An 18048-nucleotide genomic window follows, 5' to 3' on the forward strand; every position below is an offset into this window, starting at 1 on the left:
CCTTTTATCTGATCTTCTGAAGTAGGGTCCAATTCCAATGTTCGATCCGGGTCTCTCTTGTCTTGGCTCTTGAAAGGGAAATCCTAAGTAAGAAATATTATTCAGATAAGGTGATCTCCACCCTCTTTAGTTCCCGGAGACTTTCTACCTTTCGGACATATGTGCGAGTTTGGCATCTCTGAGGAGTGGTGTTGTGGCATGGTGTGTTTTCCTTTAGCACTTAATTGCCTCATATCTTGGGGTTCTTGCAGGATGGTCTGGACTGGGGCCTTGCCTGGTCTTCCCTCTGGGTTCAACTTGCAACTTTCTGTGTATCGCAGTTTGTTACATGGTTGGCGTCTGGCCTGTTGTCCAGATGTGGTTCAGTTTTTGAGGACAGCAAAATTGCTCCGTCCTTCCTTGTGGCCTTCGGTTCCAGCCTGAGATCTCAATCTAGTTCTTTTCATGCTCGTGCACCTTCCTTTTGAGCCTCTTGGCTCCTGCACATTGCAGGATCTTACTCTTATTAGCCATTACGTCTATGAAACGCGTTTCTGAATTGCAGGCTTTTTCGTGTAGGCCTCCCTTCCTCCAGGGTGCGGGTTGTGCTGTGGCCAGTTCCCTCTTTACTGCCGAAGATGATCTCTCCTTTTCATATCAACCAGTCCATAGTCCTTTCGGTCTTCAGTAGCTGGGAGGACTCTTTGGAGCAGATGCAGTTGCACAAATTGGATGTCTTTAGGGTCCTTCGCTCTTATGTGCAGCGGACTCGTGAGTTCCAGAAATCAGATTATCTTGTTGTCCTCTTAGCGGGGCCTTGTAAGGGGGCAGTGCTTCCAAGGTTACCATTGTGCGGTGAATCAAGGAGGCTATTGCTTCAGCGTACCTTCTTGAAAAGAAACAATGTTCCTGAATTTCTCAAAACTCATTCCACTCGGGATCAGGCATCTTCTTGGGCTGAGTTGTCTTCGGTGCAGTTTGGTCTTCTCTCCGTTTTTTTGCATGGAACAGTCTCCTAGAAGAGGTGGTGGAGACAGACTGTGTCTGAATTGAAAAGGGCCTTGGATAGGCACTTGGGATCTCTTGGAGAGAGAAAGAAATAATGATTGCTGTAGATGGGCAGACTAGATGGGCCATTTGGCCTTTATCTGCCGTCATGTTTCTATGATTGTACTTAGGACTGCACTTGGGGCTGCACTGCCTATTGTACTACAGCCAGAGGTTTGTGTCTCAGTCTCCACTTGCTGGTTGTGGTGAGCTATTACTCATCAGTTTATATGGAGAGACTAAAAGAAAGAAAATTAGCAGGTAAGAACCTAATTTCTCCTTTCTCAGTGATGGGGAGGATGGTGCTAAAGGACACGTAGGACCGCAGGGTTGATTTTGTCCTCAAACACCTCTTTGATTCTGTGGCTGCTCGGCTAAAAGCGACAGTGGCGGCTTCCTTTGTAGCCAGAGCTTCTTATTTCAAGCTCCGCCATTATCCTGAAACTATCGTGATCCAGGATCTTTCCTTTCTGATTTGGGGGGTGGATTATATTGTATGATATCTTCAGAGTGTTTAGCAAGCTATCGGCATATTCTATTTCGGTGGTGTGGATCCGTCAGTGGTCCAGTGACTTGTCCTTCAAGGTGACCCAGAGTAGGCTTCCTTTCAGAAGACAATTGTTCGGTAAAGGTCTGGATGACCTTATGTCTAGTATGCAAGACCTTAACCAAAGTCCTTGCCAGATAATAGGCCCTGGCCTTCTAGAGGTTCGGGGCATCCTAGCTTTCGTCCGTTCAGACGTTCCCATCAATTCTATGGGGGCTCCTTGGTGCAGTATCCTCAGCCAGCCAAACAGAGGTTCGGCAGTTCTTGGTGCTAGCAATTGACAGGTGGCTGCTCGGCTTTGACCTCTAAGAAACAGTTCTGACCCCAGGCCTCTGACTGCTCTTCCGCAGATCAGGGGTAGCTCTTGGCCTTCCTGGCAGAATGAAAAGCCATCAACTCCAACTGCTGGGTCTTGAATATTCTTCAGGTCGGCTACAAACTCGTCAGATCTCTTCCTGGCTCGGTCTAGTCTAGCCTGGTGGTTGCGTTCTCTTTCCCTGTCAATGGATGCCTGCCTCTTTAACTGGGGTGCTCTTTGCCTGGACAATCAAGTTCAAGACCGGTGATCCACCTTCAAGAAGAAGTGGTCAATCAATTGCCTGGAGCTTCAGATGATTTGGCTGGCTGTCCTCCACTTAAAGCATTTTCTCCAGAATTAGGCTGTGTGTGTCTTCTCAGACAATGGCTCGGCAGTGGTTTACGGCAATCACCAGGGGGGCACCAGGAGCACCACCTTTTAGCACTTTTAAGCTGCGTAGGTGGCAGGGCTAGACAATGTCCAGGTAGATTATCTGATCCGGCAGACTCTGGATCCTGAGGAATGGTCCCTGTCCCAGAGAGCATTCAACTACATAGTGGGTTGTCCAGTGCTTGACCTCATGGTGCTGGTCTCCAACAAGAAAGTGGATTGGTTCGTCAGCTGCCATTGCAAACCAGACAGCGAAGGCTTAGATGCAGTGGTTCAGTCTTGGGTGCTGGCGGGTCTTCTTACATCTTCCCTCCATGGCCCATGATAGGCCATCTGTTGAAATGGATTGCGGCACACAGGGGTCGAGTAATTCTCATGGCACTCAACTGGCCAGGGCATCCATGGTATGCCAACCTGGTCCGTCTGCAACTGAACCAGAGACTCAGACTTCCATGTCAATCTCATCTTCTCACACAGGGTCTGATTTCACTTCAGGATTTGGACTGCTTTGGTCTTATACCTGGATCTTGAGCGCACGGCCTTAGTCCGCAGAGGCTGTTTCTTGGGCTTGATTGCTGTTCTCCTGCACAGCAAAAAGAAGTCAATTGTAGCGGCCTATGTGAAAACTTGTTGTGGTGCAGCTAGAAACATGAAGATCCATCTGTGCCATTGGTCCCTCTGATGCTGGAGTTCCTTCAGGATGGACTAAAAAAGGGTCTGGCTGTTGGCTCTCTTAGGGTACAGGTTTCCAGTCTATCCTGTCTGGGCCCTAAACCTCTGAGAGGCTCTTTGGTCGCTCATCCGGACGTTGCCCAGTTTTTGAGGAGCACACTGAGGCTTTGGCCCCCGCTGTGGCTACCCTGTCTGACTTGGAATCTCAATCTTGTTTCCCGGTCTTTGGCTTTCCCACCTTATGAGCCTTTGGAGCAAGTGTCCTTAATGGATGTCACCATCAAGAGAGTCTTCCTGGTGGCCATTACTTCCGCCCGCAGGATTTCTGAGCTTCAGGCATCTTTCCTGCTGGGATCCTTTACTTAGTATCATGGATTCTAGAGTGTTTTTGCGCACCGTTCCCTTCTTTCTTCTGAAAATGGTTTCTAGCTTCCACATTAACCAGGAGGTTTGACTTCCTACCTTTACTCCCTCTGTTTCAAGGGAATGGAACTGGATGTTGCTGTTGCTGAATGTGTGCAGGATTTTGTTGCAGTACTTGTAGGTCACAAATGAGTTTTGGTCTCCAACAACCTGTTTGTGTTGTTTGGTCCTGTCCATAAGGGCAAGCGAGCCTTGAAGGCCACTATTTCCAGATGGATTTGTATGGCTATTTTATCTGCTTACATTTCGGTCAAAAAGAAGCCCCCTGTTTCTACTAAAGGTGTTTCCTCTTCTTGGGCAGAGTCATCGGCGATCTCACTGGAGGAGATTTGCAGGGTTGCTACCTGGTCTTTCTTGCACACTTTTATCAAGTTTTATAGGATTGATGTGGCGGCCAGGCAGGATGTTGCTTTTGGCTCCTCCGTTTTGGCAGTAGGCTCATCAGTCCCAACCTGACTCTACGGGACTGCTCTGTTAATGTCCCTCTTGTCCAGGAATAGAGCGTGATTGTACAAGAAAGAAAGATTAGATTCTTACCTTTGCTAATCTTTTTTGTAAATCCACACTCTGTTCCTTGAACCCACCCTGGGAATTGCTGATGTTCCTTGAACCCACCCTGGGAATTGCTGATTCGCCAATTTTCTGACTTGACTTAAGTATGGGTAAGCTGGACTTCTGGTTTCCTGACCAGCCTTTCTAAGAATACCATCAGAATATGTTTTGCACTTTGTATCGGGGGTCCCTAGTTGTAGCACCCCCTTCTGTTAATGCAAGCTGTGTCTCCTTATAGCACAATTTATTTCAGGTTTATACTGTTTGATAACCTGTTTCAATTGTTTGATTATTATATTTCATGTTATGAGCAGATTAGACTGCTCCCTCCCTCCCTTTTGTCTGTGTCCTCTGTAGGTGACTGCTTTTACACAAACTGAATCCCTGAGGGCAGTCCTGAAGTAAGAGGGGAAGGTCTGAAAAAATTATATAAATGAACTTCCTACAAACAGTCTCACAACTGGATATGCATAACCCTCTTATCCAGGAATAGAGCATGGATTTACAAGGAAGAAGATTAGCAAAGGTAAGAACCTAATCTTTCATTATGCAGTTTTACAGGATTGTTATGGAAGGCATGGTGGTGAGATGATCCTGATTTTCATTACCAACATCATGGGGGAATATAACTTAATGGGGGAGAGGGGCTGGTTAGAATGCTAATGATTTACATAGGTTGCCTAATAACCTTTGCACTGGCCTTAGACATTAGCATTTTGGTGTGTGTTCATGAATAGCAAGTTACATTTAATGTCTTCCAGGGTCAGTTGTATGTTGTGGGTGGATCCAATGGCCATTCAGATGATCTGAGCTGTGGGGAAATGTATGATCCAAATGAAGATGACTGGACTCCCGTTCCAGAATTGAGGACCAATCGCTGCAATGCAGGTAAATTAAAACTTATGTCTCGCTTCATTCCTCTAAATCAGGGTTTGGGTTTTCAGGATTTCCCCAATGAATATGCATGAGATCTATGTGCATGTACTGCTTTCAATGCATATTCATTGGGGAAATCCTGAAAACCCGACTGGATTGCGGCCCTTTGAGATCCCTGCTCTAAATTAATCCAGACAAATGGGGTTTTTTTAGTGCCTCTCTAGACAGGTAGAGTTCACTGATGGGTAATAGCTCACCATGACCAGCAGGTGGAGACCGAGACAAAACCTTTTGGCTGTAATACAAGTAGCTGTGCTTCCCCTTAACATAACCAGTCTGTTCTCAGTCTCAGCAGGAGTAGTAAGCTGTTGGCAGTCTTCCCTTGGTTAGTGTAGGGCTGTGGGAAGTTGTTTAATGGCCTTCTTGACCCTGATTGGTGCTGGACTGAGCATGGGGGGGAACTTTTTCGGTGTCCATCTGACTTCAAACTGCCAACGTTATCCCGCTCCACAAAAAAGGGATACAGGTCAGAAGCCGAAAATTATAGACTGGTGAGTCTCACAACAATAGTGAGTAAACTCATGGAAACGTTGATTAAAAACAGGTTGGACACAATTCTGGATGATGAAAGATTAAGGGATCCCAACCATCATGGATGGCTTTACGAGGGGAAGGTCTTGTCAATCCAATCTGATAAGTTTCTTTGACTGGGTAACAAAAAAACTGGATGGGGGAGGGTCCCTGGACATCATGTATTTGGACTTCAGTAAGGCTTTTGATAGTGTCCCACACCGTAGGTTATTGAACAAAATGAACACATTAGGATTAGGAGAAACACTGACAGCATGGGTAGAAGACTGGCTTAGTGGCAGACTTCAAAGTGTGATGGTAAACGGTATTCCCTCAAAAACGTCGAAAGTGACCAGTGGAGTGCCACAGGGCTTGGTCTTGGGCCTGATGCTATTTAATATCTTTGTAAGGGATCTGACTCAGGGACTTCGAGGCAAAATTACATTATTTGCCGATGACACTAAACTATGCAACGTTGTGGGCAGAGCAACAGAACCTGACAGTGCAACCAGGCCCAACCTGGAACAGGACCTACTTTTACTGGAACAATGGTCCAGTACTTGGCAACTAAACTTTAATGCCAAAAAATGTAAGGTAATACATCTCGGAAGCGGAAATCCATGCAGAACATACACCTTGAACGGGGAAAACTTAACTAGAACTACTGCAGAAAGAGACCTGGGATTTCTCATCCGGGAAGATATGAAAGCTGCCAATCAGGTGGAGAAAGCGTCAGCAAAGGCTAGACAAATGCTGGGTTGCATTAGAAGAAGCTTTATCAGCCGAAAGCCTGAAGTCATACTGCCGTTGTACAGATTCATGGTGAGACCTCACCTGGAGTACTGTGTCCAGTTCTGGAGGCCACATTATCAAAAGGATGTGAAGAGAATGAAGTCGATCCAGAGAATGGCCACTAGGATGGTCCATATGAAGAACGTCTGAGCAGACTGCGCTTATATTCTCTCGAAGAGCGCAGAGATAGAGGGGACATGATAGAAACATTCAAGTACATCACGGGCCACATTGAAGTGGAGGAAGAAATCTTTTTTCTTAAGGGTCCCACGGCGACAAGAGGGCATCCGCTAAAACTTAAGGGGGGAAGATTTCATGGTGATACCAGGAAATACTTCTTCACCGAAAGAGTGATTGATCGATGGAATGGTCTTCCACGCCAGGTGGTCGAGGCCAGTAGCGTGCTCGACTTCAAGAGACGATGGGACAAACAGATGGGGTTGCTACAGAGTTATGCTTAAAAGATGGATTCTCAAGGGAGAGGGAAGGTTCTTGAGTGGGAAGACTTGTTGGGCTGCCGGCCCTTTTCTGCTGTCATACTCTGTTTCTATACTCAACAGGTCATGAGCAGTGTTCCCTCTAAGCGGGCGGGTGTTGTGAGCAAACCTTTTTCACCGTGAGCCAAAAATATCGGGCGCCAGCAAGTTATGAGCCAACTCGCCCGATTCTCCTCTCGCCGCCCTGCCATCTGCCGTACGCCTCTTCCGATCGTGCGCTGTGACGAGAAACGTGTGCGCTGCGATGTAATATTTTGTGCGCCAGCGCACGCCAGCGCAGCTTAGCGGGAACACTGGTTCAAATGGTTTTATTTATTTCCCCAAATTTATTTTTGTTATACGCATTGAAAATATTTGATATTGCGTTTAAATCAAAATCTCAATAAACTTGAAACGAGTGCCCGTGAGATTGTGGGAGGGTTAAATACTCAAAACTTAGAAGTTTTTGCTACGCCAGCTTTCTGGTATCTTTACATACAGTGGCGTACCTAGCATATGTAACATCCGGGGCCCATCATTTTTTGGCACCCCCCCCCATCTGTAAGAAAAACATGATTTTTAGTAACAAACCACACGTCACACATGAGTACCTAGGAAAAGGCAGCATCTTACATATTGCAGTGAGCAGTACATCAATACACCCATTGTAAAACTAAACAAGCCAGACCAGCACAGATCAATCCTACACCGTCAATCCTAACAGAAAACACACAGAACACAGAAAACACCTTCACCTAGTAAGGAATATGTAATCACAAACTAACCCCTCCCTCTTTTACAAAACTGTAGTGTGGATTTTAGCTACGGAGGTAACAGCTCTGATGCTCATAAAATTCTGAGCATCAGAGCTGCTACCACCAAGGCTGGTGCTAAAAACGCTTCACAGTTTTGTAAAAGGGGGGATAAAATAAAAATACATAGACAAAGGTTAAATTGAACCAGCAAGAAGCTGGACTCTGCATACAATGCTTCACAGAAACAGTGACACATGTCTCCTAAAGCAATAAATAAATAGAAATTTTTTTCTACCTTTGTCTTCTGTGGTTTCTCCTTTCCTCATCTTCTTGTAACTCTCTTCCTTCCATCCACTGTCTGCCGTCTCTCTTCCCCTATATGGCATCTTCTCTCCTTCTATGCCCCTTCCAGAAACTGTATGCCTCCCCCTTCCATCTCTCCTTTCACCCCATTGGTCTGGCATCTCTCTCCTCGCCTTCCCTCTCCCACACCTCTCCTCATAGTCTGGTATCTCCCCTTCCCTGATTCTCTGGCATCTCTCTCCTTTCCTTTTCTTCCATCTTTCGCTCCCCCTCCATGCTCTCACATCTCCCCCTTCCTTTTCCCTTAGACTGGCATACCTTCCTCCTACGCTCCAAGCCCTGGCATCTCCTTTAATTCCCTCCCTCATCTTCCTTCTCCCTCCAGCTGGGTACCGCAACACTCTTCCCTGCAGCTCTGCACTTCCCCACAATTGCCATGCTTCGGTTCCTCTTCTTCCTTCCTTCCTCCCCCCCCCCGCGGGACCCTGCGGCACCATCAACTCTTACTCCCTCTAATGTCGGCCCTGCAGCTCCAGACTTCCTCGCACCTTCTCCCCTCCCCCTTTGGATCGCTATTATTTTAAATGTTATAGCCGCGGAGCTGTATCCATCAGTGGAGATGTCTAACCTCGGCCTGCCCCGGAACTCTTACTGCAGCAGCCGCCCGTCTAGGCAGGAACAGGAAGTCACTGTTGCAGTAAGAGTTCCGGGGCAGGCCGAGGTTAGACATCTCCACTGATGGATACAGCTCCGCGGCTATAACATTTAAAATAATAGCGATCCAAAGGGGGAGGGGAGAAGGTGCGAGGAAGTCTGGAGCTGCAGGGCCGACATTAGAGGGAGTAAGAGTTGATGGTGCCGCAGGGTCCCGCGGGGGGGGGAGGAAGGAAGGAAGAAGAGGAACCGAAGCATGGCAATTGTGGGGAAGTGCAATCCCCCCAATGCGTCCCCTTACCTTACCGACGCGTGTGTGCGCTGTGAAGAGAAACTTTGCGCTGCGATGTAATATTTTGTGCGCGAGCACAGGCCAACGCAGCTTAGCGGGAACACTGGTCATGAGTTGAGCCCCTCCCCCATTTCCTCCACCTCCCCAAAATTTTTCTAGAGGTACCTTGCACCAATACCGGCAAGGCATATGGCTTAGAGAGTCAGTGGAGTCTGTTCTGACAGAAAGAATCCTGAGGCAGTGCCAGTCTGAATACAGCCTTCAATTGTCTCCAGACAAGAGGTCAATGCAGCCAGCCTGTGTTCGTGGTGTGCTGGCCGCCAGGGATCCCCATCGTGAGTGCCTCGCATGCTGACAGCAGGGAAGCTAGGGCTCGCCGCCCACACAGGGATTCCCCTAGCCATCGACAGTTAGGGAAATAAGGTTTCTCTTGCTGCCGATGCTGCTGGGGACTCCCTTACTGCCAACTTCCCTGCTTTAGCGGCTGGGACAGTTCAGGCTTCTCAGCTTGAGACTTGGGGGGCATTTATCTCGGCAGACTTTGCTCTTTGGTGGGAAGCATCTCCATTTTGTCTGCAGCCCCCGATATTAGAGAGACAGGGGCAGGTTTCTGCTGGGTCCACTGCTTTGGCAGTGAGTCCCATTGGGCTGCTAGGGTTTTCCCCCCCTGATTTTGTTTTAGCCTTGTGCAAAGCTTATCTTCAAGAGGCCAGGGCTCCTGCTTCCGCCCTGGGGGGGGGATGAGGGGTTCCCTCTGCGTCCACTCCGGTTCGGCCCCCCTCAGTGTGTGTTTCGACACTGTCTCCTCTTTCATCTAAGCAGCCGAGGGGATGATGATTTTTTTCATGGGGAGCAGTTTTTGCTTGATGAGGACCTGGACCTCCAGGATCCTCTTGGTATGACGGATGCTACTGGTGGAGGTTTTCTGGTTCCGCCAGCTGGCGAGGATGCGTCGGTGGTGTGCATCTTTCAGCGGGAAGAGCTCCAGAAGCTTTTTCAGGTTTCCTTGGTGTTGTGCTTTGAGGAAAACGCGATGGAGCCCCGCGTGTGGTGGAACCCCTCCTTCGGGGGATCCACTTAGCCTCCCACTCTTTTCCTATGCATCAGGATATTCGGGATATTGTGCTTGTGCAGTGGAAGGTGCTGGAGTCACTTTTTCATTTTGTGCGCTCTATGGTGGATGCAGTGGTTTCAGCCATCATAAAACAGCATACGGTGCTGGTTGAGGGCCTCGGAGGAGCGTAGAGTGGAGTCTCAAACAGAATTTTGATGTCCCTGCCCTAGGTCTGGTAGCTCGGGCTTCTTTTCGGTGGGCCAAGTGTGTCCTTGACCGTGAATCTGATGACTGGTCCTTGGTGGAACAGGAAGTAGCCAAAATTGAGATGGGTGCTTCTTATCTTTCAGATGCCATGCATGATCTGTTGCGGGTATCAGCTAAGTCCATGGCTGTGGGGGTGGCCACTCGTCGCACCCTGTGGCTCTGGGCTTGGTTGGTGGATGTGGCACTTAAGGCTAAGCTGATGAAATTTCCCTTTTGGGGGTCTTTTTTGTTTAGCGAAGATTTGGACAAATTGGTTAAGACCTTAACGGACTCTTAAGGTTCCCTGTCTTCCTGAAGACCGTGCCTTCTCGCCTGTGCGGAGTGGCGTTGCTTGGGGGCATTTGCGTGATTTCCACAGATATCACCCTGGTCAAGGGGCAGTTTCCTTTCCTGCCACTGGGTCTCCCCTGGGCTGTTTCTTTCAGCACATGTAAGTCTTTTGGGGGGGGAGCGCATGATCCCTCCGCTGGTTCCCCCGCTGCCCGTCCCGCCAAGTACCTCCCCTGGTGCTGGTGGGTGCCCACTTAATCGGATTTTTACCAGGGGTAAGTCGAGATCACGACGGATCAGTGAGTCCTGCAGGTGATTTGGGACAGTTATGCTCTGAGGTTTTCTCGTACCTTGCCGGATCACTTTCTCGCTTCTCCTTGCCAGACGACAAGGAAGAAGTGGGCCTTTCACCAGATGCTTTAGTGGCTGCTCAATCTCACAGCTGTAGTTCCAGTGCCTCAGGAGTGTTGCCTAGGAAAGAGGGGACTTTTCGGTCCATCTTGGATTTGAAGGGGGTCAACAGGGCTCTCCGTGTTCTGCTTTTTCACATAAAGACGCTGAGATATGTCAATCTGGCGGTTCAGCCAGGGGAATTCCTGACCCATCTCGATCTGACGGAGGCTTACTTGTATGTTCTGATTGGCGTCTCCTTTCAACAGTTCTTTTGCTTTGCTATCCTGGGTTGGCACTATCAGTTTTGTGACCTTCCTTTTGGTCTGGATACGACTCTGCGGACATTCACCAAGATTACTGGTGGTCATGACGGTGGCCTTGCGCAAAGAGGGCATTCTGGTTGGAGTACCTCGGGATTCTCTTCAACACCAGCTTGGTTGGGTAAGGTCTTCCAGCCGGAGGCTCGAGTGTTCAAGTTGCAGTTGCAGATTTGTCTTCTGATTGCTTCCTGGTATCCTCTGGTGCAGGATTTTCTCCAGGTTTAGTGGTTGATGGCAGCTCCCCTGGTTGTGGTTCAGTGTGTCCGGGCTTACATGCACTCACTGAAGTATGCTCTGCTGCAGCGGTGGTCTTCCAGTTGCACAATATGGACTCTCCCGTTCCTCTTCAGGGGTTGGTTCATTGCAATCTCCATTGGTGGCTCCATTCTACCAATCTGGTGCAGGGTGTGAGTCTGGATCAGCCCCAGTGAACAGTGCTTCTCATGCTTGCCAGTCTCCTCAGCTGGGGAGCTCAAAGTGAGTTTCCATTATCAAAGTGAATTTTCATTATTTCTTATGGGGAAACTCGCTTTGATAAACGAGCATTTTGGATTACGAGTATGCTCCTGGAACGGATTATGCTCGTAATCCAAGGTACCACTGTATATTGATTTATAAGATTTTTCCGTTCAGGGAACCCCACCTGAATGGCCTACTTCAGTTGCAACCATCTAAAACTTTGTGATTTACCAAGACCAAATTTATGTTGCAACTGTGAAAAGTCAAGCAGCTTACCATTAGATATAACATCGTCTAGAATACATGTACCTGCCATCACCCTAAACACAATGGCCCCCATTAAAACAAAGAAAATGAGAAACAAAAATCTGGACGGCTTGTTTGATGCCGAACTAGGATCAGTAAAACGGGAACTTCAAAAATTGGAAAGACTATGGCTGAAATCCAAGGACAGCATAGATAGAGCCAATTGGACAACAAAACAAACAAAACAACAAAAAAGACTACAAAAATCTTATAATCACCAAACGCACTAACTTTTATGCCCAAAAAATCGGTTCCCCCAACCCCAATATCAAAAACCTATTCAAAATAGTCAACAACCTCTACGATATTCAGACCCTTACCCGCCCTTCCTCAGACTCCCCCCCCACTGACCAATGACCTGGCCGAATTTTTCAACAACAAAATCTCCAATCTCAGATCCACCCTACCGTCAACCTCCTCCAACCATCTGAACTACCCAGTTGCTCAGCTCCATGACGAATAACCAGGGCTGATCTGTTCTGGAATAGCTTCACCACCCCCACCTGGCAACAGTTCTGCAAATTTTACTCAAAATACGCCAATTCCCACTGCAAACTAGACTGCTGTCCACCAAATGTAATGAAAGTTGCCCCGACCACCTTTAAAGCCAAGCTACACACCTGGCTCTCCTCCCAGCTACAATCAGACACATTTCCTGAGGACCTAGGCCAGATACTTATCACTCCGATTGTTAAAAACCCCAAGGATTCCATCTCCCTTACATCTAATTACAGACCCATTGCGAGCATTCCCTTCTTTACAAAGATGATGGATGGTCTGGTCAACCAAGATTTAACAACCTATCTTTGACAAATTCAACATTCTAAATGCTAACTAGTAAGGTTTTCATTCCAGACACAGCACTGAAACGGTCATCGCTTCCCTGCTAGACTACCTTCATAACCTGTTTAGTCAGGGCACAAGTACACTAGTCCTGCAATTTGATCTTAGTAGTGCCTTCGACTTGGTTGATCATGCCATTCTTCTGGACTGTTTGGAGTCAATTGGTCTCTCAGGCAATGTGTTAAAATGGTTCCAGGGTTTCCTAGGTAAACGCTCTTACCAAGTTTACAGTGACAATGCTCATTCCGTCAGCTGGGTTAACGCTTGTGAAGTCCCCCAGGGCTCCCCCCTGTCCCCCAAGCTGTTCAACATCTACCTGATCACTCTAGGTAACTTACTGCAAAGCTTGAAGACCAAATTCTACATCTACGCCGATGACATCACCTTAGTCTTTCCCCTAACTAACATAACCCCTGGGATGATTAATCACCTAGCATCAATCTTAACGCAAATCGAACTATGGATGTCAGATTTCAAACTGAAACTCAATTTCTGAAGATTTGGAGACCATTAGCAGATTTTTGTAATGATTAATAACATTTTCCCATAATAAGAGATTTGTTGATTTGATTTATAAATCTTTATTCATTTTCTTATGTTACAACAAGTGTTTCAAATAAACTCATTAGAAACTTGAATATACACACTTGATTAACTCACATATTAACGTCAAATTTAACATTTCTTTAGAAAATTAATATTATATAAAGTTATATTATACAAGAAATCTATATTTGTATAATTCTTATTAAATATAATAATCCCTCACCCCTCCCTCCCTCCCAATCAATAATACATATAATCAACTTTATTGTAAATTCATTATAATATTGATATAGTATATAATAATCAGAAATAAAATCCCACCCCATTCCCCTTTAATCAAATATCTTATGGGAAAAGTTAATCATTCAGTACAAAAATCTGTTAACGGTCCCCAGATTTTTTTGAAATTTACTCACATAACCTTTTTGTGTTGCAATGGTGAGTTCCATTTTGTATATATGGCATACAGAATTCCACCAAAAATTGTAGTTTAACATATCATGTTTTTTCTAATTGTATGTTATTTGCTGCATTGCTATTCCAGTTAAAATAAACAGAAGTTTATTGTTACTTGCTGAAATTTGACTTCTTGCTCTCATAGTTGTGCCAAATAAAATAGTATCATATGTCAAGGCTACCGGATTTTCCAACATCCTATTGATTTGAGGCCAAATTGATTTCCAGAATGATAAGATGAATGGACAATAGAATAAAAGGTGGTCTAATGTCCCGACTTCAACATGACAGTGCCAGCATCTATTAGACTTAGAACTATCTATTTTTTGTAAACGAACAGGGGTCCAAAAAGCTCTATGTAAAAGAAAAAACCAAGTTTGTCTCATAGATGCTGACACCGTACATTTTAACCTCCAAGACCAAAGTCGTGGCCTTTGAGATGCAGTAATTTGGTGCTTTATCTCAATGCTCCAAATGTCTCTAAGACCATTTTTTGGTTTTTTATTTACAAATCCAGATATTAATTTATACCACTGTGCGGCTTTATGATCTGTTGAATCCATCTGGAAACATAAGAATTCCAAACTATGATAATTAGTAAGATTTTTCCATTCAGGGAACCCTACCTGAATGGATTGCTTCAATTGCAACCATCTAAAATATTGTGAATAAGAGATTTGTTAAGTGGGCATCTGGGTGGGTATTATTTTATTTACCTCACAATATGTATGAATTAATTAATGCATTTTGAAGTATTAGGTTAGATTTTCTGAAATAGGAAGGGAGGGCTTGGGGGGCTTTTTTATTTTATTTATATTTGTCATACATATTAAATGATTTACATATTATCTAAAACATTATAAAAATATGAATATAAATACGATATATTGTACTTAAAGGAAAATCAAGTGTGTGTTTATAAGATTATATGTATTTTTCTGATACACTTGTTGTAATATGAAAAAATGAATAGAAACTAAAAAAAAAAAGAAACTCAATTCAGAAAAAAACAAATTCTACCTGGCGAGTCTGAATGACAAAATCAAAGATCCATCAATCTCCTTGAATGGTCAAGTCTTTCCCATAACAAACTCCTTAAGAATTCTAGGAGTGACTCTTGACCACAACCTTACCCTCAAAACACACACTGACCTTCTGGTCAGAAAAGGCTTCTCCACCTTATGGAAGTTAAGAACCATCAGAAAGTAGTCGACGCCTCCTCATTCCGCTTACTTGTACAATCCTCCATCTTAAGGTTACTCGACTACTGCAACATCATCTACCTGGGATCTTTCAAAAAAACCATTCAAAGACTACGAATCATCCAAAACTCGGCTATCCGTCTGATCTTTGGACTAAAAAAATGGAAACACTTAACGCCCTACTACCAAAAACTCCACTGGCTACCCTTGGAAGCAAGAGTGCAATTCAAGTTCGCCTGTTTCTGTTTCAAATCCATTCTTGGTTCGGCCCCCTTATACTTGGTACCCCATTTTATCTTAGACCGTTCATCCAAACCCACACGCAGAACCCATCTGTTTAGCCATCCAACTCTAAAGGCCTGCCATTACAAAAGATACCTGAATAGAACCCTTGCCTTCCAAGCAGGTCAGCTTAATAATTGGTTGGCCAACATTATCTCGCTCTCATCATCTTACCTAAACTTCAGAAAACTACTAAAAGCTAACCTATTTAACCGATTTTTAACCTAAGACCTTTATGCCCAACCTATGGCCCCTTTTTTATCATACATGAATCCTGCTTATCCATTTAAACTGTATCTTCATTTGCTGATTGTACTTATTTTTGCAGACTATACCTATATTCACTGATTGTACCTTTTTGTTTTACCTACATTCACTGATTGTACCTTTACGCAGACTGTCCTGCCCTTCTTTGTTGTACCTATTTTCTCTGACTGTACCTATATTTGCTGATTGTCCAGTCCTTCTTTGTTGTAAACCGCCTTGAACTACTTACGGCTTTGGCGGTATATAAAAAATAAATTATTATTATCACCCAATACTTCCAAATGATCTTAAATCTGCCAATTTGAATCTTGGAGTTGAGCCATATAGTTTGATTTGTTGATTTATGTATTGGAATAGGTGTTAAATTATTCACATATCTTAAGGTTTTCCATGTATCTACTAATATTCTGTTTTCTTTATATAACCTAGTCATTTTGATACTAAGAACATGGCTTAATCGCAGAGGAAACATGAGTCTCCATGCCAACCACAACCAATCTGGGATATTTTCGATGGGCTCTGGGAGGACCCAATACATACCTTGGCTCATAATATATGATTGATGATACCTATAAAAATTGGGAAAATTTACCCCTCCCTCAATTGATTTTTGTAAAGACACTAAAGCGATTCTAGCAATTTTACCCAGCCAAATAAATTTTGTAAGAACACTATTTAATTTTTTATAAAAGGACCCTTGAAAAAAGACCCATTTGATAACAAACCACAGGCAAAATCATCATTTTAATAGTTTGGACTCTCCCCCACCAAGACAGATGTAAAGGATTCCATTGCTCACACATTTCTGTTACCTTCTGTAATAAAAAATTTTCATTCACTTTCATTGTTTCTTCCAGCGTATTTTTTATCCAAATGCCTAAATATTTTATTCCATCCTCTTTCCATAGAAAGGGAAATGAATCAAACAAACTTTTTGTACAATGCACATAAGTGGAAGAACTTCTGATTTACTCCAATTTATCTTATATCCTGAGAATTTTCCAAATTTCTCTATTAATTCAAGTAAGCATGATGTAATATTGTGTACTTGTAAGATGGAAAAATGAATAAAGAATTTTGGAAAAAAAAAAAAATTCAAGTAAGCATGGAATGGTTGTTTCAGGATTTCTCAAATGAAGCAGTATATCATTCTGCATAAGCAGAGACCTTATATTCCCATTCTGAATAAGGAATACCCTGTATCTCCTTCACTTGTTGAATAGCTAATAACAAGGGTTCTAATACAATATCAAAAAGTAAAGGAGACAAGGGACAGCTTTGTCTAACCCCCCTCTGTAAATTAAAACGTTCCAATAAATTATTATTAATATACAATCTAGCAGCAGGGGAGCTATACAAAGTTTGAATCATTATTCCACTGATCAGATATAATAACACATGTATAGAACATATAGAAGGGGTAGGGAGGGAAAACTATTGTAATATTAATATGATATAAATTCTGAAAAAGGGTTTATTTAATTCACATTGTAAGAAAATTTAATGATAATTTCAAATGTTTTTTTGTATAATTGAATGTATTACATGTATTTCACTTGATGTAAGAATTTAAAAAAAAAGAATAAAAAATATTTATACAAAAAAAAAAAAAAAAGAATCATTTGTATAAATTCTGAACCAATACCAAACCAATCCATGGCTTGATACATGAAGGTCCATTCTATTCGATCAAAAAAGGCCTTCTCTGCATCCAAGGATACAGAAAAGGCCTGATCCTTCATGGCTTTTGTTAAATAAAACATGAAAAGCCAACCTGGTATTGTTAGAAGAATGTCTCTGAGCAACAAACCCTGTTTGGTGCATACCAATAATATAATCTTTCTTTATTTTAGAGAACACCTGTTGTAAATGAACAACTGTTGGTTTATTGCATAAGTAGTTGTTGAGTGGACTACTTGAAATTGTATTTTAAAAAAATACATCAACATAAAAGGTAGATAAGAATTTGACTGTACAGTGATCAGTGATTTGATGGCAAAACTAACATCTCTTTTGTACACAGGGGTATGTGCTCTGAATGGGAAGTTGTTTGTTGTTGGTGGCTCTGATCCATATGGTCAAAAGGGTCTAAAAAACTGTGATATCTTCGATCCTGTGACAAGGTCCTGGACAAGTGGCACTTCTCTTAACATTCGTAAGTTAGTTTCGTTTACATTTAGGAAATTTTAAAACATTGTCCATTCCCATCTGGGATTTAAATAGTGTACCTGTAGACATTTGGAATTTATAGGGATGCATATGGTGGTAATGTCAATCTTACAGGTATCTTTACTTTTATTATAGGTCGACATCAGTCTGCTGTGTGCGAGCTCGATGGGTATTTGTACATCATTGGAGGAGCAGAGTCCTGGAACTGTCTAAATACAGTGGAACGATATAATCCAGATAACAATACTTGGACATTAATTGCACCCATGAATGTGGCCAGACGTGGAGCAGGAGTAGCTGTTCATGATGGTATATAGTTGATATTTTGCATTTAGCGATTTGCTAAAATTATTCCTAAATTTATTATTCTTTATCTTCCCTTCAGATTGGCACAGAAACTGATGGGTAATAGCTCACCATGACCAGCAGGTAGAGACTGAGACACAAACTTTTGACTGTAGTGTAAGTGGGCTGTGCAGTCCCAAGTACAATCAGTCTGTTCTCAATCTCCAGCAGGTGGAGGTGGTAAGCTTCAGGTGCCGGTGAGCAGGGTTCCCCTTCACCCGTGCACCACAAGTTGGCATCAGG

General features: G+C 43.9%; 1 protein-coding gene across 1 annotated transcript in view; it reads left to right on the forward strand.

Annotated features, from left to right (window-relative positions):
* The window catches only part of IVNS1ABP (influenza virus NS1A binding protein), a 102525-nt gene that overhangs the window by 73615 nt on the left and 10862 nt on the right, over positions 1–18048 (forward strand). The window contains exons 12-14 of the mRNA XM_033961317.1: positions 4670–4796; positions 17315–17446; positions 17596–17769. Coding sequence (XP_033817208.1) covers positions 4670–4796; positions 17315–17446; positions 17596–17769 — 433 coding nt within the window. The remainder of the gene's footprint in view (positions 1–4669; positions 4797–17314; positions 17447–17595; positions 17770–18048) is intronic.

The sequence above is a fragment of the Geotrypetes seraphini genome, chromosome 10, assembly GCF_902459505.1.
Source record: "Geotrypetes seraphini chromosome 10, aGeoSer1.1, whole genome shotgun sequence".
NCBI classification, from domain to species: Eukaryota; Metazoa; Chordata; class Amphibia; order Gymnophiona; family Dermophiidae; genus Geotrypetes; species Geotrypetes seraphini.